Below are 23398 nucleotides of genomic sequence, written 5' to 3'. Positions count from 1 at the left end.
AGTAGAATTTAAAAGCTGATCTACAGGTTAAAGCAGCCCTAACAGAGCCCTGGCTGACTCCTTTGCAGGATGGTAAGTTGATTCTAAAATTCCCAGGGAATCGCAGGGTCCCAGAAGAGCTAAACCTGCTATTTCAAGACCAAACCGTAGGGTCTGCATGTCCTGACTTCAAACTCATCACAAAACGAGAGTGAACAGGAGTGTGCTGCCTGCACAGGCTACACATTCAGAGTGAAGGAGCAGAACCAGAGTCCACTTACTTTTCAACAGAGAAGCAAACAGCAGAAAAGAGTAACCTTTTCAGGAAATGGTCCGGGACAACTGGATAGCCACATGCAAGAGAAAGTTGAACCTTTACCTCACACCATATCCAAAAATGAACTCGAAAGGTCCAAAGACCTAATGTGAGAGCCAAAACAATAAAACTCTGAGAAAAGCACAGACATACATCTCCACGTCCTGGGATCAGGTTTCCTAGCCATGACACAAAAAGTATGAGCAACAAAAGAAAAAATGGATAAATTGGACTTCATCAAAGTTAAAAACTGTTGTGTCTCAGAGGACACCATCAAGAAAGCAAAAAAACAAAAGACAAAAAATGAGAGGAAATGCTTGGAAATCATGTATCTGATAAGGGACTTGTAGACTATATAAGAATTCTTATACTTCAATAATAAAAATACAAATGACCAGCTAAAAAAAGGATAAAGAATATGAGTACACAGCTCTGAGGCAGCAATGCAGATGGCAGTGAGAGCGTGAAGAGATGCGGGAAGTCCTCAGTCACCAGGAAACCACATCAAAGCTGCAGTGAGACCTTCCGTCTCATCCAGTCAGCAGTGACAGGTGCTGACAAGCACGGGGAACTTGAAACCGCCACACACTGCGGTGGGAATGCAAAATGGTGCAGTCACTTTGGAAAACAGCCTGGCAGGTCCTCAAAGAGTGACCATGTGACCCACCCATCCTCATCGTAGTACACACCCAAGAGAAATAAAAAGTCCCCACAGAAACTGGTGTACAAATGTCTACAGCAGCATTATTCACAACAGTCACAAGGCAGCAACCGCCCGCCTGCCTCGGCGGGTGAATGGATACCAGAACCCGCTATGTCCACGGAATGGACCGTCACTCAGCCGCAGGAAGGAAAGAAGGACCGGCACGTGCCACAACCTGGATTAACCTTGACAACATTTTGCTACATGGAAGATTCCAGACACAGAATATCACACATATGATTCCATTCACATAAACAAGTCCAGGATAGGAAAATGCATGGAGACAGAAAGCAGTTAGTGGCTGCACAGGCTGGGAGGTGGGAGGACGAGAGGGTGGGGGATGGTTGCTAAAGGTGCGGGCTGCGTTCTGATGTAAAGAACGTCCTACCTCTGGCTGTGGCGATGGCTGCACATCACCTGTGACTATTCGAGCACTACTGAACTGAGTGCTCTCACTAAGGGAGTGAAATGCATGGTGAATGGATCACGTCTCAATAAAGCGGTTGCTTAGAAGAATGCACTGGATGAGAGGATGGAGTGAGTCACAGCCCGGCCTCCTCGTGTCGCCCGTTCCCTGGAGGCTGCAGACACGGTGACACCGTCCTGGACAGCTTTCTGGGCGCGGGCAGCATGGGCAGCCTACGCTTACTTACGCGTGCCGACCGCGCGTTTTATTTAGTGCATCTTGAAGCACTTGTCACCTGTCCTCAATGACTGCGACGTTCTCTACGGCCCGGATCCCTTCCTAGTAATGCACATCCAGCCCGCTCCCCGTTTGTGCTGTTAGGACAGGATGAAGGGAAGTTCTGCATGTACGCTCTTGTGCAGGAGGTCTGTTCACACCATGTTTTGGGTACATTCACTCCCAGATCTCACTGGTAACGAGTGGAAAGACGGCACTCGGATCGGGTGCGGTTAGTTTAGCGGAGGAGGCCCAGGTGGTCTCTGCTGGTGCCCAGCTTCCCACAAGCCCTGCGAGCACTCACTCTCTTTCCCAGGCCAGGGCCCGCTGGAGCTTCTCCGTGTCATTGTAGTAATTATTGACAGGAAAGGTCATCACCAGGGCGGTGGCGTTATTGTAGTTCTGATCTAGAAAGGAAACATGTGGCATCGACAAGGTTACAAGCTGGCAGAAAAGTGGGTAAGTGCCAGGGGCAGGGAGAGGACAGCTGACGACTTCTCCCGGCTGCAGACTACGCCCTGCGCTCTCGGAACACAAGTTCCTGAAGCGGTGCCTGCGTAGCGTGGAGAACAAATAAAACGTCTCTCTAGCGGAAGCAGGCACAAACTGCCCTTCGGGAAGATGCTTTTATTTTATTCCGCAGCGCACACTTCCAACAGAGCAGCACGGTGCTCAGAGAGCATCCCCTCCTTCCTCTGCTCGAGTTCTCTTGGCCCTGCCCCTCCTGGGTCTCCTGCCAGACTCTCCACAGAGGCACAAGCAGACACATGTCCTCCCCTCCTTCTCTTTTATACAACAACCACGCACTATTCTGCACATTATGCTTTTAAATTCGTATCTTGAGACTGTTTCCTTTTAGTACAGAAAGAGCTTCCTTATTCTTTTTTCTGCTGTACAATATTTTCTAGTATAATTTAACCAATCTCCCACTGATGGATGTTTTTACAGTTTTTAAAATCATCAACAAAGTTACTACAAGGACTAACCTTCTATTTTTAATATGCAAAGTACATATGCGTAGAGTCAATTCTTACAATCACCGAATCAAAACATTTGTGCATTTCTAATTTTGACTGATTCTCCCACATTGCCCACCAAAATTGCTACCCTATTTTTCATTCAACAAAATACTTACTGAGATCGCCTTTGTGTCCAGCAGGACTTAAGTACCATGGGTACATCAGTGAACAAAAGAGATGAGACCCCTGCCTCTTCCTGGAGTTTATATCCTAAGCACAGTCTGCACTCCCCACCTGTGGCTTCCCCTGCCATCCTGGAGTTTATATCCTAAGCACAGTCTGCACTCCCCACCTGTGGCTTCCCCTGCCATCACCCATCGAGGTCGAGTTCCGAGCTCTGCGCCCTCGCTCACCTGCGAGGAGGAGGACTGAGTGCTGCACGTCGCTGCCTAGGAGTGGGGAGCATTCCCCTCTGTAATGTCAGCCATTTTTGTTCCTTCTCTTGTTAACTTTCATAAGGCTCACCTCCTTTTCTTTTTCACAAGAGCTCTTTATATATGAAAGAAATGCTATTACGTATACTAACTTTTCTCCAGCTTATTGCTTTTATTGTTTAAAACCTTACGACGCTTGCTCTCCATGTAGGAATTTAGAGTTCTCACGCAGTCAAATCCATCAGTGATTCCTGTGGCGGCTTTGAGATTTATCTTGCTAGAAATGCCTTCTCCATTTAAAAATTGTTCTTAAAAATTCCTCATGTATTTTCTTCTAGTCCTTTAATAGTTTTCCTTCTTACATTTCAACCTGGGGTCCATCTGGAATTTATTTTGGTGGAAGGAATAAGGTGGAGATCAGATTTAATCTGACGGCTGTGACGAGCAAGCTGGTGCCACCGTCGTTCCCACCATAGAAAGGGCACTTTATTACGGGCAGAGCAGGGCTTACACACAGATCACAGCTGCCAAGGAAACAGTCCGCCTCTGCATTAGGGTGGAGAAAACCCACAGTCGCTGTAATTAGGCTCCAGGTGCCAGAGCCGCCGTGTGAGTCAGCACCCACAGCCGTGCCACCCATCCCCAGGTGCTACGGGGACCAGCAAAGAGCAAGCCAACTAACTGCTCCTCCCACCTTAAATGTGTCCGCGTTCCTAGCCAATTGGTTTGGAAAGGAAAGAACCCACCAGTGCTCTGGGTCCCCACCTTCCACGGTGTCTCTTCCCATTACCGGGGTTCTCAGCCTGAGGTCCCCGATCCCGTGGAGTCCTACAGGTGAGCTCCTAGGGTTTAGGGAGCGCCCTGAAGCTGCTGCACGGCACGCTGTGCGAGGTATGCAATTACATTATTCTGGGGACACGCCCTTAACTTTGCTCAGCTTCCTAAAGTGTGACCTAAAAATCGGCTAACACTGTCCACCTTTCCTACATCCAGAAAAGCCCAAACCCACAGGAGATACTGCATTTGGGATCTAAGAAACAGGAAATTAATACGAGGGCTCAATGGGTAAAGCCTTTATGACTTCCACTGGACTGTCCATCAGAGGCCAGGTCCACCATCCTCTCACTCACCGTCATAGCCTCCCAGCACCAGCCACGGGAACACGGGCCCCCCAAACGTCCCCAGGCAGGGGTCGTGCAGCACGCTGGTGTCGTTCAGCGAGGCAGGGGCCCTGCGAGGAGACAGCCCGTTAGAACCAGCCTCGGCCCTCCGAGACCTGACCGCTCTGCACCCGACTGCGGATCAGCTGCATTCAGGAACACGAATGGGCGGAACTTCAGGTCCCCGCTCCAGGCGCGGAGTCAGAGCGCTCTGCTCCTGAGACGCGGTGCCCGCCAAGGTGGCCAGGAGCACCGCCCTGGGGAGAACAGCCCTGGTGACGTCGGACCGGCTGAGCGGTGTGTCCAGGCCAGGGCAGACCGCCCAGCAGAGCCGCCTGACTGCCTGAATTACGAACACTGCCAGCCAGACACGCCTCCTGCAGAAGCAGCTTTCCTGCCCGAATCTAAACCTGCCCCCGCCGGCCGCCCTCGGCAAGGGGACGCTGCCCGTTCATGACCATTCCTGTCCTGACATGAGCGTATGTGAACGCTAAGGAAAGCACTGCAGCGTTGACGTTTGGGTGTGTGGTGGTGTGACAGGTGGTGCCACGTATTATCAGTCCAGACACGAGCTTCGGCAGAGGCACCTGCCGCTCCTCGACACACAGACACTCACCCGGGCCTGGACTCGCCGCTCCGTCCACTGGGGACTCTTCCTCCGAGTTCACAGGCTCCCCCTTCCTCTCCCTCTGAGCAGGCCCCACTCCTACAGCCGGCCGCCCTGCCTGCCCTCCTGGCTCACCTTCTGCACGCCCGCCTCTGCCCGGCACCAGGGCTGCATCCCTGCCCCCTCCGCTGGGACATCTGCCTCTGTGCTCACCCAGGCTCCAGGCCCACGCGGGTGCAGCAGCAGCAAGTGCTCGGATGTTGGTGGGGGAGCGAGCGAGCGACCTGCCACCTACCGGACACAGTACAGCAGGTGCGTGTGGTAATCGGCATAGATGAAGAAGTCGTCCCCTATCGCGTGGTCCAGCACGGAGTGGCTGTTCTGGAAGTAGTTTAACACACTCAGGACGGTGCAGTTCTCGTTGTACGGGGAGAGCGGGGCCAAGCAGATGTCCTGGAGGGTCACCGTCTCGTTGTTGTAAGAGGCAGTGATGTGTTCAATGGCTGTTTGTAAGTCAAGAACCTGAAACAAGATACAAATCCGGAAACGTGTCAGATTTCGCTCAGGGTTTGACTCACCCCTGCTGCAGAGGGGTCAGAAGATAGAGTACTTGGGGGAAACCCTTCCCAAGACGGAGCCGAGCGGACGAGGGCTCACCATGGTGGGGCATCTGGACACCCAAGATGGCAAACTGGGATGGGGGCCCTATATCAAGGCATCCAGAGAGATGGGGAGGCGACCCCATCACCAGGCAGAGCACATGAGCCTCATCCCTCACACCCTTCTCCAGCAGTGGCCAGCAGGGAGCAGCAGTGACCGGCAGTGAGCAGCAGTGACCGGCAGTGCCCGGCAGTGAGCAGCAGTGCCCGGCAGTGAGCAGCAGTGAACGGCAGTGAGCAGCAGTGCCCAGCAGTGACCGGCAGTGCCCGGCAGTGAGCAGCAGTGCCCGGCAGTGCCCGGCAGTGAGCAGCAGTGAACGGCAGTGAGCAGCAGTGACCGGCAGTGAGCAGCAGTGCCCAGCAGTGACCGGCAGTGCCCGGCAGTGAGCAGCAGTGCCCGGCAGTGAGCAGCAGTGAACGGCAGTGAGCAGCAGTGAACGGCAGTGAGCAGCAGTGCCCAGCAGTGACCGGCAGTGCCCGGCAGTGAGCAGCAGTGCCCGGCAGTGAGCAGCAGTGAACGGCAGTGAGCAGCAGTGCCCGGCAGTGAGCAGCAGTGAACGGCAGTGAGCAGCAGTGCCCGGCAGTGAGCAGCAGTGACCGGCAGTGAGCAGCAGTGCCCAGCAGTGACCGGCAGTGAGCAGCAGTGAACGGCAGTGCCCAGCAGTGACCGGCAGTGAGCAGCAGTGAACGGCAGTGCCCAGCAGTGACCGGCAGTGAGCAGCAGTGACCGGCAGTGAGCAGCAGTGCCCAGCAGTGACCGGCAGTGAGCAGCAGTGAACGGCAGTGCCCAGCAGTGACCGGCAGTGAGCAGCAGTGCCCAGCAGTGACCGGCAGTGAGCAGCAGTGAACGGCAGTGCCCAGCAGTGACCGGCAGTGAGCAGCAGTGAACGGCAGTGCCCAGCAGTGCCCGGCAGTGAGCAGCAGTGAACGGCAGTGCCCAGCAGTGACCGGCAGTGAGCAGCAGTGAACGGCAGTGCCCAGCAGTGACCGGCAGTGAGCAGCAGTGAACGGCAGTGCCCAGCAGTGACCGGCAGTGCCCGGCAGTGAGCAGCAGTGAACGGCAGTGCCCAGCAGTGCCCGGCACTGCCCGGCAGTGAGCAGCAGGGCCAGCAGGGAGCAGCAGGCCTTCTCCTCTGACACTTCTCACACCAACACCCCCTGAAGCCCAACATTTAATGTCGTTGTGCAATCGCTGATTAAACAGGAGGCGGGAGGCAGTGTGTCCACGGCACCTTTCTCTGGGGCCAGTGCGATGGGGAGAACAGAGGAGCTCGTCCCAGATGCCTCAGCAGCTGCAGACAGTGGCACCATCACCGCTGAGGGCAGAGCCGTGGCCGCTCTGCCCAGGGCCCTGGCCAGGCAGGCCCAGGCCTCTGGGTTCTAGCGCATTATCTTTAACTGCCACTGGGGATTCACAGGCTCCCAAGGGGAACTAGAACAGTCTCTTCAGCACAGAAACACTCACCCCAGCTTCTAGAAAGAAGCAAGACCTACCTCATGCAACACATACAGCAGCGGGTTTTTCGTTCATTCAACACCTGTCATGCACCTTCTTGAGGACTCGCGTTACTTTTACCACAAGGAGTTTTAATATCCCACTACAGCCAGCCCCACGCTCACAACCAGAGCTGGTGGTGAGGCCGGCAAACCACCCTGTCCCCTGGACCGATGTCTGCCAAGCGCAGGTTACCTGGTGCAGAATCCCTTTGTCCAGTGGAGGTCCGAAGGGCACGTCGGACCCCGAGGGGTACGGCTGGTAAATGTGCACGTCGGTGTGTGGCGCCTGGATGATGAGCTGCTCCGTGCGGAAGAAAGGCCCGAAGTGGGTGTCAAAGTACTCCTTCTCCAGGCGCGCCTGGCTGCTGGGGGCTGACCACAGGTCCACTGGGCTGGTGGTGACGCGCATGAACACCAGGCCCGAGGAGCAGGCGGCGATGAAGGCCAGGGAGGAGAAAACGACGCAGCCGGGGTTTCGGACGCAGAAGGAGCCCCACCTGGTGAAGAGCCGCCTCAAGCAGCCCTCGAATGCGGCACCGAGCGGGTCGCAGCAGGAGGCCGTCCCTGGAGGAGAGGGGGGGCTGGTAAGGGCCGGGCCATTCCTAAACGTTGGGCAGGGAAAGCATCAGCTACGTCTGCACCTGGTGGGAGTCCTGCCTGCACCTCCCCGTGCACCGGCCCTCAGCGTCCTGCCTGCCCACCATGACCGCCATGCCCATCCCACGAGGATGGGTGCTCAGGTACCCGCCTCTGAAAGGCTAGCTCTCTAGCACCCTGAGCTCAGCAGCTCCGTAACCTTCCCTGCTGCTCCTGCCTCAGCCCTGGTCAGCACCCAGCTCTGCCCTGCCCTCGGTCCCCGCCCATGGTCCCCACCCTCAGTCCCCGCCCTCGGTCACCCATGGCTGCTGGTAATTACTTGGCTCCGTCCTGCCGCCCGACTGGCCTGTAATGCACATGGCAGGGCCTGTCTGTCCTGCTCAGAACTGTCTTCAGCCCGAGCACAGTCTGTCCCCACAGGCGTATCAACACCCACGCCAACACAACCCCAGCCCTTTCATTCAAGTACAAGGTGCCTACCTGTGTCGCTGACATTTATCGGGAAAGCTATGCTGCTATCGATGGGGGTGTACTCGGAGACAAAGTACCGCTTTCTGGAAAGGGAAAGCACGTGAGTAGCGTCAGGGATTTCAGCACAAGGAGGTCTCCTGACATTCCCGCTCAAAGCTGACTTCCTCATCCATGGTCCTCTCCCCCTAAGTTCACAGAGCGCTCGCAGAGCGTCCATGTGTCTCCCCCCGGACACTGATCAACGACAGAGAGAAACAGGAACTCCACAGCGGAGATCCCGGAGACACCACGTCACCAGTGCCCCCGGGGACACCACCAGGAAGGGGACGCGTGGCATCACGTGCCCCCGCAGGACATGCTGAGGAAGATGCCACAGCAGGTCTGTGAGGTTCCTGGTCAAAACCCACAGCCTCACCCAACCACGAGGAAATAGCTGTAAAGCCAAATCGAGGGACATTCTACAAACAGCCGACCAGGACTCATCCAAAGTGCCGAAGTCATAAAAGGGAAAGACTGAGGCTACCTGTCACAGCTAGAGGAGACAGGAAACACAAAGGGATGCAGTGTGGGGTCCGACACAGGGAAACGGGTTAGGGATTTTCATCTTGTCTGTAGCTTAGCTAATATTATCCCACTGTCATTCCAGGGCTCTGGTAATTATAAACGATGGGTTATGTAAGCTGCAACATTAGGGGAAGCTGGGTAAAGGATAAAGTATGAATTAAGACCACACACACACACACACACACACACACACACACAGCACATCTTTGTACCTTTTTCCTAAGTCTAAAATTATTTTAAAATAAAAAGTTAAATAAAATAATCTGTCCTAAATTAAGATGCAAATATCTGAAGGGACTATAGCAGTGATGGCGAACCTATGACATCACCATTTCTGATGACAGCGGCCGCGTGCCGAGGATGAAACATTTGCTGCTCCTGAGGATGAAACATTTGAGAAATAATGTTTTTTCCTCAAAGTGACACACTACCCGAGTTGTGCTCAGTTTTTTGGCCAAGTTTGACACACCAAGCTCAAAAGGTTGCCCATCACTGGACTATAGAATAGTATTGCATTTAAATAAATTTGGATCAGATTAGGTTCCGAAGACTTTCTGTTGAAGAAAGGGTGGTCTCTGCATGGTGCTAATTCACATCATTTTGAATCATCAGTGAAACCAGCTTCTAACGTTCCAGTGTCTGCACAGGCCCTGATGGTTTCCTGTTGCCGGACATAAGCATCCAGGGATGGCTTTAGTGCAGAGAACGGTTTCCCGTCTAACTGCCCACGGTCTGCCGCCTGAGCTGCCGTGCAACGTGGGTCATGCTGCTCTTCTGACTCGGAAGGACAAACGGAACGGCTTACCTATAGCACCACACGGCAAAAACTGCTCCAAAAAACAGGAGCAAAAACGCCATGTAGGTGGCCCACATGATGACGAACATGGCGTCCAGGCCCCAGATTCTCCAGGGGACGGGAGGGGGCGGCGGCTGGGGGCGGGGGCCGCACACGGCCGAGCAGTCCTGGCAGCTGCAGGGCCCGGTGACCTCGTCCACGGGCTCGGCACAGCCCTTGGTGGCGTTGTTCATCGGCTCCATCCCGTGGGCCGGGAGGTCTGCAGCAAGGGCGTTGAGTGAAAGTCTCAATTTAAAAACACTCCAGAGTTTGCGTTAAGTCCCACTGAAACCCAATGACAAGCACACTGAGGCATACAGGCCTGGAGGCTCTGTCTGACCAGACTACGCGCTGCCGCTTGGTCCTGTAAAAGTCTACGTTGCTGTGGTAACTCCGAGCATAAACGGTTCTGTCACTGAGATTCGAGTGCCTGCCTTCCAAGGCCCGATTCCCCGAGGAGCGAGGCTGACACTAGCGCAGAGCTCCTGAAGAGGCTTCCGTAAGGACTTTGGCCTCTTATTTTTTAAATAAAAGCCCAGGTTACCCTTTCAATCATGCAGCAATACCTCAAGGCAAGTCTTCCTCCTCCTCCACTCCCCTCCCCGACCCCGGTGACCCCCGGTGACCAGGGCAGGACAAGTGCCCCAGTGCTCAGGAGGGACCACCAGGCGCTGCCTGGTCCATCTCCCTGCTGCACTGACAGCTCCTGGGCTAACACCCTAATGCGCCCCCGGAGCGTGCCCACCTGAGAAGACGGGAGTGATGGTGAAGGGGGCCTGGCCGTTGTCCTTGTTGAACATGTACTCGATCCAGTTGGTGGCGTTGCAGGCTGCGGCCTCCTTCCCGCACAGGAGCCCCAGGGCCTTGTCGTTGCTCGAGGGGGCCTCCACGTCCCTGCAGGCGTTGTACATGGCTAGAGGAGAACAGGGGAAAGGCTGAAACGCCGCTGCCGTCATGAGGCGAGACCACAAAGGCCCCATATGTGACCTGGAGGCCCCGTGCACCGCGGGCAGAAGGCAGGACGGAGCAGCCACAGAGCACGAGGGCGGCACCGGAGATCGTCCCTGACCCAGCTCATCACTCCCACTCGGCCGATTCCAGTCACACACACAACAGGCAGGAAAGCCAGTCCCCCAAGGAGTCACACTGCCTCAGGGGCAGCTCCCTCCTGCATGGAGCAGCAGGCTGAGGACAGAGCGCTAAGAGCTTAGCGCCGAGGAAAAAACCAAGATGGCGGCATAGGTAAACACCTAACCTGCAGCCTCGCAAAACAATTTCAAAAATACAACTAAACGTCAAAATGGACATCATCCAGAACCACAGGAAAGCTAGCTGACTGAAACGCCCACAACTAGAAGGAAAAGAGAAAACCACAAGGAAAATCAGAGGAGCCGTAAAAGCCTGAGGTACAGAGACACGGGCGCGCGCGTGTGCGGGGAGGACGGAGCCGGAGAGGACAGGGCGGCTGAGTGCCTGGCCGGCGTTCTCTAGTGGGAAGGAGATAAAAGCTCCAGATTGCGCTGAACCCCAGCTCCGACTGCACTGAACCCCAGTTCTGGGCGAGACCCTGGGGAGCCAGGCTCATACTGGGGGAATCTGGGCTGTGGGGCGGAAACTCAGGGGAGCGGCGAAAGGCAGAGCTCTGGAGGCGCGCACGTGAATGCGCGCAGAAGATGGACTGATGACTGTGCCGCTGAATTGCCCTGGTGGGAAGGAGACAAAAGCTCTGGACTGCGCTGAGCCCCAGTTCCGACTGAACTGAAACCCAGTTCCGGGCGAGAACCTGGGAATCCAGATTCATTGGGGGAGAGACTAGACTGTTTGGCAGCGGGCGAAACTCCAGGGCGCCTTTCTCTCAAAGGTGCTTGCAGGGAGTACAGAGGGACACTGAGACCCAGGAACCTCATAGGGCGGGGCTGACGGGAAGCCAAGGCTGTAGGCTCCACCCTGAAACTCCGCCCCATCCAAGCTGAGCACAGAGGCTTTTACAATTTTGCAAGTCTAGTTGAATAAGGCTGTCTCCCAGCGCAGACACAGCTGATCCTCACAGCCAATTGGCCTGGAGGTCAAATCCTCCCAGTGTACCAACAGCAATCAAGGCTTAACAACACCAAGACCTTGCACTCAGCCCACAAAGGGGGGTACCAAGAGCGACCACCTAGGGTGATTGGGGAAGCTGAGCTACTGGCCCCTATAGGTCACTGACCACACAAAGCCACTCCATCAACACAGGGAGGCAGCCAAAATGTGGAGACACCGAAGCAGGTCACAAATAGAAGAGATGGAGGAAAGTAAACTAATGGATGAAACAGTGTTCAGAACCACATTTATAAGGTTACTCAAGAATCTTCTAAAAACCGCTGATAAACTTGAAGAGACCTTCAAGGACCTTAATGAGAATACCAAAAAAATGGAAAAGGACCAGTCAGAAATTATGCATACACTGTCTGAAATAAAGAATATACAGAAACTCAACTGTAGATCACCGTACCCCAAGAGTCAAACCAAAGATCTGGAACATGAGGAAGCAAAAAACACCCAACCAGAGAGGCGGAAAGTAAGAAGAATCCAAAAGTGTGAGGATAGTGTAAGGAGCCTCTGGGACGGCTTTTAAGTGTACCAACATCCGAATTTTTGGGGTGCCAGAGAAGAGAGCAAGATACTGAAAACCTATTTGAAGAAATAATGACAGAAAACTTCCCCCACCTGGTGAAAGAAATAGACCTACAAGTCCAGGAAGCGCACAGAACCCCAAACAAGAGGAATCCAAAGAGGACCACAACAAGACACATCATAATTAAAATGCCAAGGACAAAAGACAAAGAGAGAATCTTGAAAGCAGCAAGAGAAAAACAGTTAGTTACCTACAAGGGAGTACCCATACGACTGTCAGCTGATTTCTCAACAGAAACTATGCAGGCCAGACGGGAGTGGCAAGAAATATTCAAAGTGATGAACAGCAAGAACCTACAACCAAGATTACTCTACCCAGCAAAGCTATCATTCAGAATTGACAGTCAGACGAAGAGCTTCACAGACAAGAAAAAGCTAAAGGAGTTCATCACCACCAAACCAGGATTACATGAAATGCTAAAGGGTATTCTTTTTTTTTTAAATATATTTTATTGATTCTTTACAGAGAGGAAGAGAGAGGGATAGAGAGCTAGAAACATCGATGAGAGAGAAACATCGATCAGCTGCCTCCTGCACACCCCCCACTGGGGATGTGCCCGCAACCAAGGCACATGCCCTTGACCGGAATTGAACCTGGGACCTTTCAGTCCGCAGGCCGACGCTCTATCCACTGAGCCAAACCGGTTTCGGCTGAAGGGTATTCTTTAAGAAGAGGAAGAAGAAAAAAAAAGGTAAAGGTAAAAATTATGAACAACAAAAAGACATCAAATACATACCTACCAACAAGTGAATCTAAAAATCAAGTGAATAAAAAAATCTGAAGAACAGAATGGACTGGTGAATATAATAGAAATCAGGGACATAGAAAGGGAGGCAACAGACAATTCTCAGGAGGAAGGGGGTCTGAGGGGTGCAGTAAGAGATTGGACAAAAATCTTACACCTATGGATGAAGATAGTGGCGGGGGGCGGGGGGTAAGGGTATGGGGTAGGGTGGGGAATCAGGTGGAGGGGAGCTATGGGGGGGAGAGGAACACCTGTAATAATCTGAACAATAAAGATTTATTATTAAAAAAAAAAGAGAGAGAGCTTAGCGCCCCTCGGTCAGTAAAGCTGGTTCCAGAGAACTCTGCGCAGGAAACTACACGTGTTTTATTCTTCCTGATACACTGTAACAGAACTGCTCTCTCACTTTCACGTTCAGATTATGACTGCAAGTGTACAGGAACACACCTGACATCTGTGTATTTTATTTCTTTCTAATTTGTCTGGCTTACATTTTTCTTTTCTTTTCCTAAGTCTGGAGATTCATCTCATCCATTCTGGAAAGTCCTCAGCCATTTTCCTTTGCTCACTGTCTCTCCCCATCTCTCTCGTCTTTTGCCAGAGCTCCTCCCTTTACCCCCCGTGTCACTTCCTTAGTGATCTGTACGTCTCTGCTGGTCTCTGGGTAATTCCATCACATCTCCCAGCTTGCCATTTGGTTTTCAGGTTTTTACTTTAGTAAATATTTCAAGCACACAGAAAACATGGAGAATACAATCACAATCCCATTTACTCACCACCCTCCTATACCCATCTTACTATTTTACATTTGCCTCAACATTAAAAAAAAAAAAGACTAAAGACACAACTGAAGCTCTGACTCCCTCCCTCTGACCATCCTCCATCCTTAAGGCAACCACACCCTGAATTTGATGCTTATCTTTCCTAGGCATGCTTGTGCACTTCAATGATATGTCATATTCATAAATATATAGTGCTGTTTAATATAAACAACATAGTAACATGTATATTCTATAACATCTTCAGTCAACGTTTTAAAGAGTCATTCATGTGACTGCCATAACTCTCATATATTTGAACAGTTTGAAGTATTCCATTATTGACTATGACTATGCTCCAATATATTATCCATTCTCTTAATTAGCATTAGTGCCTCTGATTTTTTATGTTTCTAAAGTTTTCCAAGGTTAGCATTTTTAATCTAAACATGTTTTAGTATAATGTGCAAAAACAGAAACTAGATGAATAGAGTAGTCAGTTCTCTCACTCCGTCTATCAAGTAGCCACCTTTCCCTTCATCATTAGCAGCAGCACTCCTGTTACATGGACCGATGTCCACATGCAGGTTCAGAATGACCACTCTCTGATCAGCAGGCCGTCTTTTATGTCACATCTTTTGGCAAATTTATTCCTAGGCATCTTATTTTCTGCTGCTTTCCTGAGTGGGACTTTTCCCTATTAATTTCCTATTAATTTTTTGTTATATATATATTTTTAAATATATCTTTATTGATTTCAGAGAGGAAGGAGAGGGAGAGAAAGATAGAAACATCAATGATGAAAGAATAATTGATCAGCCGCCTCCTGCATGTCCCCTCCTGGGGATCGAACCTGTAACCCGGGCATGTGCCCTTGGCCAGAATCAAACCTGGGACCCTTCAGTCCGCCGGCCCACGCTCTATCCACTGGGCCAAACCAGCCAGGGCTTTTGTTATATTTTTAATTGATCATTACAATTAAAGTTGTATGTGCTCTTCTAATCAACAACTTTGTCAAATTCTTACTCTCTTACTTTATAGGTCATTCTTAGGCACATTATTTAGCTGTGTCTGATCTGCTGCTTATCTTTTAGCCCATTTAAATGACTATTTCTCATTAATAGATCCAGTTGGTTCCATTTCTAATCTGTTCATTCTCTTTCCCTAGAATCTTACTCTTTCAAAATTCTTTCATTTCTGCCCTAGCCAGTGTGGCTCAGATGGATGAGCATCGTCCCATGCACCAAAAGGCTGCCGGTTCGATTCCTGATCAGGGCATATGTCCAGGTTGCAGGTTCAATCCCCGGTTGAGTGCTTGTAGGAAGTAACCAACCAATATTTCTCTCTCCATCAATGTTTCTCTCTCCCTCTCCCTTCTGCTCTCTTTCAAATCAATAAAAAAATATTTTTTAAAAATTCTTTCATTTCAATGATTTTCAACAAACATCATATGGTCTTTTTCAGATTGTGCTATTATTTCTAGTTGTTGGAGTACCTTCTCCCTGGATTGTTACACCTGCTTACTTTCCCTTATGGCAATCTGTTTCTTCACAGCCAAAAGGTCCTCTCCGCCAGCTACTCTACTCTCCACCCCTCTCCTCCGTCTTGTAGTAATTCACGGAGTTACACAGTTCGTGTCCAACAGAACCACAGTTCCACTGTTTCTAGAATGTACAGAAGGACACTGGCACACACTCAGAATTCCCATGTGGAAGTGTAGTTAGGAAGCAGTTAAAGCAAATCTCCTCGTTAAGGAGGCTGTTTTATAGGGTGAGGATACAAGCAGCAACAACCTGCAGGTCATGGCCAATGACACAAACACTGTCACTTTCACACAGCTGACAGGACAGCAAAAGGGAACAACCTGATCCACAGCCCGGATAACAACTGTAAAAGAGGAGTAATTAAAAGTGTACTTACCATTGGCAAAACTCTCGCCAACATAGTACTGCAATTCCTTTACGTTTGTTTTATTCTCGTGGGTCACAGGATCCACGTACTCTTCGGTTTCTGTAACGTTCAGAAACTGACTTTGTCGAGGGCTACATGTCAGCTCACAAAACAAGTTCATCAGGTTATAAAAACAGGATGGACATCTAGAGAAAAAGGAACCACACTTTGTATGATGTCACAGATAACAGGACTAACAAAAGGATGATTTAAAATAGGAAAAGCATATTTAAATTTTATCGTAAAATGACAAATGAATTATCATGAGGACACGTTAAACCCACCACTGTAATCCTAAACCCTCGTGTTAAAATAAAGGCACCTCTCTAAACATGGCCCTTATTACTACATCAATGCTGTCCAGATGCAATGTCCAACAGCAAAATGCTTCTCTGAATTCTGCCCTTTCTCATCTAGAGAAATGTTTTCTATGACATGAAGCTAAAGGGACTTAACAGCCTCACGGTGACACCGAGGAGACTCACAGCCTACTGAAGGGCTCCCCAGCCCCAGCTGACCCTAGGCCTCCCCACAGAGGAGCACGCCGTGGCCGGAGGAGCAAAACCACAGCTGCCTGCGGGCCTCAGGCTCGAAGGTGAAGCTCCTGGTGTGGGGTTTTGTGGCAAAAGCACTCTCTCCTCTGTGGCTCACAGCTCTCTGCAGAAAGGATTGCTTCATGGGACCTGCAGCACAACCAATCACAATCGCTCTGGTCCGGGCGGGCGGCCACTCGGGACGTGTTCGAGGAAGGGGGACCCAGCCTCACAGCCCCTGGTGTTGTGAAGACAAAGACACACATCCTGACCCTCTCAGGAGTCCTGTGCGCTACTGTGACAACAGCGGGCAGGACACCGGCACCATTTAAAGGAAAACCACCTTTGGTGCAGTTTTCCATCACGCTCCACCAATTACAAGCTCCCTCCAGGCTACGAATTTAATCTCCACAATCCTCGATCTGACGGCTGCATGGCATTCCACATAGCTACTTCTCATTGTTTCCATTATGGATAAAGCTTTGGCACCGCTGACAACATGGAGACAATGCGGTTACCTCTGACACCATAATGCCTCCCCAAAGAGGTGCTAAAGAAACGAGTTTTGCCAGCGGTGGCTCCACTGGCTCCGCTGGCTCCACAGGACATGCCGCCCAATCAGATCTTAACTTTCGATCGGTTATTGAATTGCACGTCGTCCTGGAAGGGCGATTGAGGGACTGTTTCCCTCTTTACCGGCAACTTAAACTTCTGGGAAGAAGCAGAGTCCTCGGTGGACGCCGACTTGGGCCCTTCACCTGCAGTGATCTCTGCACAGAGAAGCAGCCCCTCGTCATTCGTCATTCGTCCTTCCCATCGACCTTGTGACAAGACCAGTCCGCTTCCTCTGCACGTGTGAGAACTGCTGCGTGGCTCAGACGAGAACCTCTCAGTAACCCTCACACTGCCCTGGTCACAGAGCACAGACTGCACAGCACACTGATTTCGACAAAACCAGCCAGCTACGCCAGAACAATCCTATCAACAGCCAAGGCCAGCTCTACGGAGGCCTGGCCTCAAGCACATCACCTCACCCAGGAAGAAAACCGTGTGCAAACCCGGGGAGGCAAAGGCGGGGGCGATGCGAGACTCCGCATGAAGGTCTGGGTCAGAGACCTGAGCAGAACCCCTGGGCGCAGAGGCTCCGTGGGGAAGGACCTGGTTAGTCCCAGTGCAGAGGCCCTTTGGGGTGCAGACAGCTCAGAGGAAAACCAAGTATAACTCTGACTGTAAGTAGCTAGAAGAAAAGTAAGTCTGATAATTACTACTTTACCAGAAAGTACTCATTACTTCTGGAAGTCTTAAGATTGCTTTCTCAAAATAAAACAAAGCCTTTTAACGGAACGGGAATGTGCCTGCTAATCAGTGCAGGAGGCCCTGCTCAGCACCTTCGTCAGGCTCGATGGCTTTGAGGGAAACCACACACAACAAACCAATGTTCCACAAGTGACTGACAGCACAAGAGCTAAGCTCCTACGGCATCTCAGCGACGTTATAGCAAAGCCGTTACAGGAAAGGGCCTTATTCGAGGACCTGCTGACCGAACACCCGTCTCCTCCTGCTTGCCTGGCGGCCGACCTACCTGGACAGAAACTGGAGAGGCAGCTGCAGGCTGTCCTTCAGGGTCCGGAGCTGCTGCACATCACAGCAGAGGCTGACGTTGCCAAAGAAGAGCCCCGGACAGAGTTCCTTTGGGGGAGAAAGCGTGGGAATCAGGGCAGCGCAGTCCAACACAGACAGTCATCACCGGGGAGACAGCCAGCTTTAGTCACCCTTTCCCATGCACAAGGATAAGGCCCTCTTTGCAAAGTCCTTGCAGAATTCTTGTAAAAGCCCATCACTGCACTAGTTCAAAACTAAGGATTCACAAAAGTAGGGACATTTCAACTTCTTTTCTTATTTGAAAGCTCACTCTCCTCCCTTGACCAATCAGTTCACCTTCTCCTGGTGCTTTTTCGTTTACGTTGGACCAGAATGCTATTCACTGTGTATTCCGGGAGCCACTCCAGGGTAGGTCAATGCCTTTAACTGTTTGGATGAAGGAGCAACATCTCCAACACCTGCTACCATGTCAAGTTGATTTTAGATACTTATGCCTCTAAACTAGTCTTTCACTTGATTTTCCCAATTCTTCCTAACATCTCTGTGTACCAGGGATGGTGAAGGAGACCACAGAAAACTGAATACTGGTAGCAGCCAAGTCCACAGGCTCTCAGAGGAAAACCAAGGAAACACTAAATGAACAGAGAACAAGGAAGCCACAGCCACGTGGCTACCTAGTCCATTCAGGTCCTGAAATCCAGAACCAAGCGAAGCTAACTTCTAATCCATTTTGAAGAAGGTGCCAAGAGCACATCTGAGACACCAGGATCAGTCCCTGAACAGTGACCTGCTATTGAGAAACTTCACGGGAAAGGCATAAAGTCAGCCCAGAAAATCAACCCCTGGAGTCGTCTTACCGTCTCTGTCCTCATATGCTGCAGTGGTTTCGGGTCAGAGTTAAGCCTGCAGGTGTTCCCAATGCCCAGAGGACGTGCTTACCTGCACTAAGTCATACCCGTCCTTCGGCAGTGGCTTCGGGGGCCCGGAATACTCGCAGTTGTACCTCTTATCTCCAGAAGCAATCCCACACTCTCCATACCAGACGCAGGACTGCGGAAACACCTGCAGGGTCAACACAAAACGGTTCACCAGGGCCTCAGGGTAAAACAAGTCTTAGCAGCAGAAAGCGCCCTCTCAGCTCCCACACAGAACCTTCCAATGTCACCTGTGAAGGAGGCGACAGCAAGAGGCACTGCTAGGTCAACATTTGAAAATAATTAGTAAGTAAAGCAAATGCCACCCCAAAACCTGGTCAAGCACGGCAGTGAAGGAGGTAACAGAAACGACCCGTTTGCACGATTTCTGTTCCTGCCAGTTCACTGGTTCATAAGAGAAAGCTGTAGCTTATTTCTAACAATTACTAGCAATCCACGCTGAGGGCAGACAGCATGTGATGACTCAGGCACGGTGTCTGCATGTCTGAGCAAGGAACTAGGGGCTAAGGAATGGGGGAACAGTCCCCTCTGTGTTCAGGTGAACTGACAGCAGCCCCTCATGACTCACAGGGAGAACAGAACCACCAACACCAACAGCCCCTCAGGAAGAAGCAACAAGAACACACCCTTGTCCTAAGGGAAGGAGACAGTAAGCAATGTGCTCATTTTAAGGAAAGTCACCTCATCGATCTTAAAAGAAAAGTGCACAGCCTCTCCCGTAGAGATTTCTCAAGAGCCATTCATGTCCCTCATGTGAGAGTCACGAGGTGGCAGGAACTCAGGAGGGAGGAGGTGCTGTGTGAGTCACCGGGTCAGCTGTCACCGGCCCTGCCAGCCACCCGGCCACGGGCTTGCACAATCGAGCCGTCCCCTGTCCCCTGTCCCTCAGGGAAACGGAGAACAGCCGTCTCTAACCGGGCTCCCAAATGCCTGGAGGGAAAGCCATCGTAAACAATCTGCACCAAGGCCACAGCGCACTCTCCTGGGGCAGTGGACAGGACCCACACACCCGTGAGGGCCGTCAGTCTGTGCTGGTGGTCCCCAGCGTTGAGATACAAACCCCACAACAGGCCCTGAAGACCTGAAAACAGGAAAGAAAAATCAAGCAGGAGGCTGGGGAGCAGTTGTGGGGGGAACCAGAGAGGTCAATATGATTGGACTCTGAATTCATTCGGGTATTTTAAAATGTCCCTATCTCGACCCATTGTACAAATAATACAAATGAGGACGTGACAACTATTCGAAAACACCACATACCAACCCTTTGGCAAGACGCTACAAAATTCCATCAGCATTTTTGGGCAAAAAGAATCACAATTATTCCCAATTCTAGGGAAAGTATTGTTCTTTCCAAGACTCTGGGTTTCCAACTGAAAGGTCATTGTCCATCTACTGAAGTTTGAAAAGGCAAAAAAGCTGACCAACGAGACCGGGACGGGCGATGCTGATATTGATACGCCATTTAAACAGAAGACACCCCACCCTGGACTTCACAGAATTCTCAGCAGACCAACATGGCAAGCAAGTCTGGGCCGGGGGTGGGGCGGGGGGCAGGGGGGTGGCCTCTGGCATGTCACCCACTGGAGAGGCAGAAACCCAGCCAACAAACCACAGCCGTGACTCGGGCCTGACTAGCAGGATGGGCGTCTGGTGCCCCAGTTCCCCTTCTCAGCACTCTAAAGGAAATAACCATGACCCACTGCTGTTTGCTCCTGTTCACAAAGATCATGCTTCACAATGTGCATCATTTATCTCAAAGCAGAGTTTTCACCATCTGGGGGGCGGGGAGGGGAGGGGAGGGGGGGGGGAGGGATCGGCTCTCAGGGCGCGGCTTGTTAAAGCGATGGAGCAGCAGCAGGTGCCGAATCCTGCGGAGCCGAGCTTCCTGCCTGTGAGTGTGGTCACGCCACCACTCACCTCACAGGGCTGGCGTGAAGATACAGGAGGGAATACACTGGAAGTACTTGGTAAACGTGAAAGCACTGTACAAACGAAGGAATTATCACCAACGTCTCCCAGCCTTTGGGACCTCAGCAAAGGGGTTCCGGAGACCTGAGGATAATAAAACTCCAGGCTCCTTTGGGTCCAGGGACACTGGGCTGGACTCAGCGTCCTTGGGTTTGCTTCCAAAGTCACTCTGCCTAAAGCAGCCCTAAGCCAGTGGGGCCCAAAGTACTTGCGAGCCCTTTACTATGTGCCAGGCACAGTTTGAACTGCTCTTCATATATGAACTAAGGAATCCTCACAATGAGCTGAGGAGGGAGGTGCTATCATTACACCCATTTTACAGATGAAGAGACAAGGCACAGTGAGGCTAAGTAACTTGTCCAAGAGTGGCAGAATCAGGATTCACACCAGGACATCACTGTTTCAGGAAACAGTCTTAATAAAATATAATCTATTGTCTAACATTACACTCCCTCCCACTCCCCACCTTGTGCAAAGCGCACACACGTGTCACACTGCTGCCCTGGGCTGGGGGCGGCCCCTTTTCCATCTCAAACCTCTCTCTACCTTCACCTTCCTCTTCTCGCCTCCAGCGAAAGGTGGGAGGCTGCCCTCCATCATCCCTGGCCCCAATGGGTCGTGTTCCTGCGCTTCCTCCACCAGCCGCCCGCCTTCTCTTCCACATTTTCAACCCCATCCCTCTGGCCCCTTCACCTGCTCCTCCTATGAATGCTGCTCCAATTCCATTCTCCCTCGGTCAAACCACCCCTAACCCTATCCCACTTGCACCTACCTGCCCAGCCACCCCAGGTGCTCAAGGGGAGGCTGATCCTTCCTCTGAAGCCCCCACCATCACCAGTCTCTGCTCCTCGGGGGGCCTAAAGCCGGGCACCTCCCCGACTTCCCAGGAGGCTCCCTGGTGCGGCCTCCGGTGCCTCTTCCTCCCCAAACTCCTCCCCTGCTGAGCCCGTCGCCATTCTCTGCCCTTCGTGGCACCTTCCACCCAGACCTGGGCAAGGTCTCGGAGGCGCCGCTGCCACTGGCTCTTCCTGAGCCACAGCCGCAGGCTTTCTGATGCCCAGACCCTACCATCCGCTCACCTCCCACCCGTCCGTCCCCATCCGTCACAGTTCATGCCCCTCCAGCCCCCGCCCTACACTCCATACCCCTTGCTCCCCATCAAGGCCCTTTCCACCTTCACCTCCTGACCCACCAGGCACAGGCCAGCGCCCATCACTTGCTGAGTGTGCCTTCACCAGCTCCCTGAACCTCAGATCCGTGAAGCGGGTACTAAAACAACACCCTTTACAGAGAGGAGACGGAGGATCAGCGGGTAAAGTGACCCACCTGAGGCCACTCCTCAGAAACGGCAGGCCAGACCCTACCCCAACCTGGCTGACTCTCAAGCCAGATCTCTTACTCCTCTCGCCGCACTGAGGCCACCCCCATCTCTGTATCCCATCGAGGACCCAGCTGGCATCTGAGCGATTCCATTTTCAGTCTCCCAATCACCAGAGCACAGCGGGCAGTCAGGATTTTGTCAACAAAGAGGACAGAGGCACCTACGATCCCTGGATGTCAGGGCAGCACATGCTGACAAGATGGAGGGCCCAGCGCCACCCAGGGCTCACGCACAGGCCCCGCGTGCCTCCCTAAGCAAGCACCTGATTACAAGAGCGAGGTGTCTGCCTTTACCATGAAAGGGAGCACCTGGTGCTGATTCCAGGTCAATGAATAACATCCACTGGGGAGGAAGGGCTGTGCCCAGGAGGGAAAAAAGCACACCAATGTTTGAGGGCACGTGATCCAACGGGAGCTCAGTTCTGGCTGTGGGCTCGACCCCCAGTAGAGGGCGTGCACGAGGCAGCCGGTAATTGATTCTCTCTCATCACTGATGTTTCTGTATCTCTTCCTCTCCCTTCCTCTTTCTCTCAAAAAAAAAAAAAAAAAAAATCAACAAAAACTTATTTAAAAATAATAAGAATAGTTTAGAAAAGGCTAAAAAAATGTCAGCAACTACAGCAACTTGCTGAATGGACTCAGTAGGAAGCTGTATGAAAGCATCCTCTCACATCGGGGAGCTCTGAACACCAACAACGGGACCTTGTCCTCCAGGCTGCCCTTAGGGAATCCTGATGTTCTCACCACCCCACCCCCACCCCCAGCGTGGCTCAGTGGGTGAGCGTCCACCTATGAACCAGGAGGTCATGGTTCGATTCCCAGTCAGGGCACAGACCCGGGTTGTGTGCTTGATCCCCAGTGGGGGGAGTGCAGGAGGCAACCATTCCATAATTCTCTCTCATCACTGATGTTTCTCTCTCTCTCTCCCTCTCCTGTCCCCTCTGAAATCAGTAAAATATATTTTTTAAAAATCCTGATGAATAAAGTATGAAGTAACTCATATTCAAACGCTTACTAAACGTCAACCAGGTTACGTGATTTCTTCCTTGTTCATTTTTCAGGACCCCCACCCTGCCCCTGGAGCAGTATGGTAGCTTTTCACAGGTAAGGAGATTAAGGCTCAGAGACTCTCTAAGGCCACGTGGCTCATCAGTGAGGAAACCAGTGCTGAGAATGGAGATTTAAGCACCAAGTGAAGCCTCCTCCGTCCTACCCCCCATCCCACCCCAACTGCTGTACTCTTCAAAACTCCAGTCCGTTCGTGCACAAGATGTATGATGAGATCCTGACAGTGGCCAGAGATGGGCTGTCCCACCCGTTACAATCCTACACGGTGTCCCTCTTTCTACATCAAAGAGGCCACTTGAGTACCATTTACATCTTTTTAAGT

General features: G+C 51.8%; 1 protein-coding gene across 1 annotated transcript in view; it reads right to left on the bottom strand.

Annotated features, from left to right (window-relative positions):
* NPC1 (NPC intracellular cholesterol transporter 1) overlaps positions 1-23398 on the bottom strand; it is a 39986-nt gene that overhangs the window by 11994 nt on the left and 4594 nt on the right. Inside the window, exons 2-11 of the mRNA XM_079785274.1 lie at positions 18665-18787; positions 17706-17812; positions 15561-15736; positions 10209-10376; positions 9434-9683; positions 8074-8147; positions 7190-7560; positions 5136-5362; positions 4204-4304; positions 1985-2087 (exon numbers count right to left, since the gene is read on the bottom strand). Coding sequence (XP_079641400.1) covers positions 1985-2087; positions 4204-4304; positions 5136-5362; positions 7190-7560; positions 8074-8147; positions 9434-9683; positions 10209-10376; positions 15561-15736; positions 17706-17812; positions 18665-18787 — 1700 coding nt within the window. The remainder of the gene's footprint in view (positions 1-1984; positions 2088-4203; positions 4305-5135; positions 5363-7189; positions 7561-8073; positions 8148-9433; positions 9684-10208; positions 10377-15560; positions 15737-17705; positions 17813-18664; positions 18788-23398) is intronic.

This window comes from Cnephaeus nilssonii (assembly GCF_951640355.1).
Source record: "Cnephaeus nilssonii genome assembly, chromosome: 11".
Taxonomy (NCBI): domain Eukaryota; kingdom Metazoa; phylum Chordata; class Mammalia; order Chiroptera; family Vespertilionidae; genus Cnephaeus; species Cnephaeus nilssonii.
Note: the sequence above shows the minus strand (reverse complement) of the source record. Positions and strands in the feature narration are given on the sequence as shown.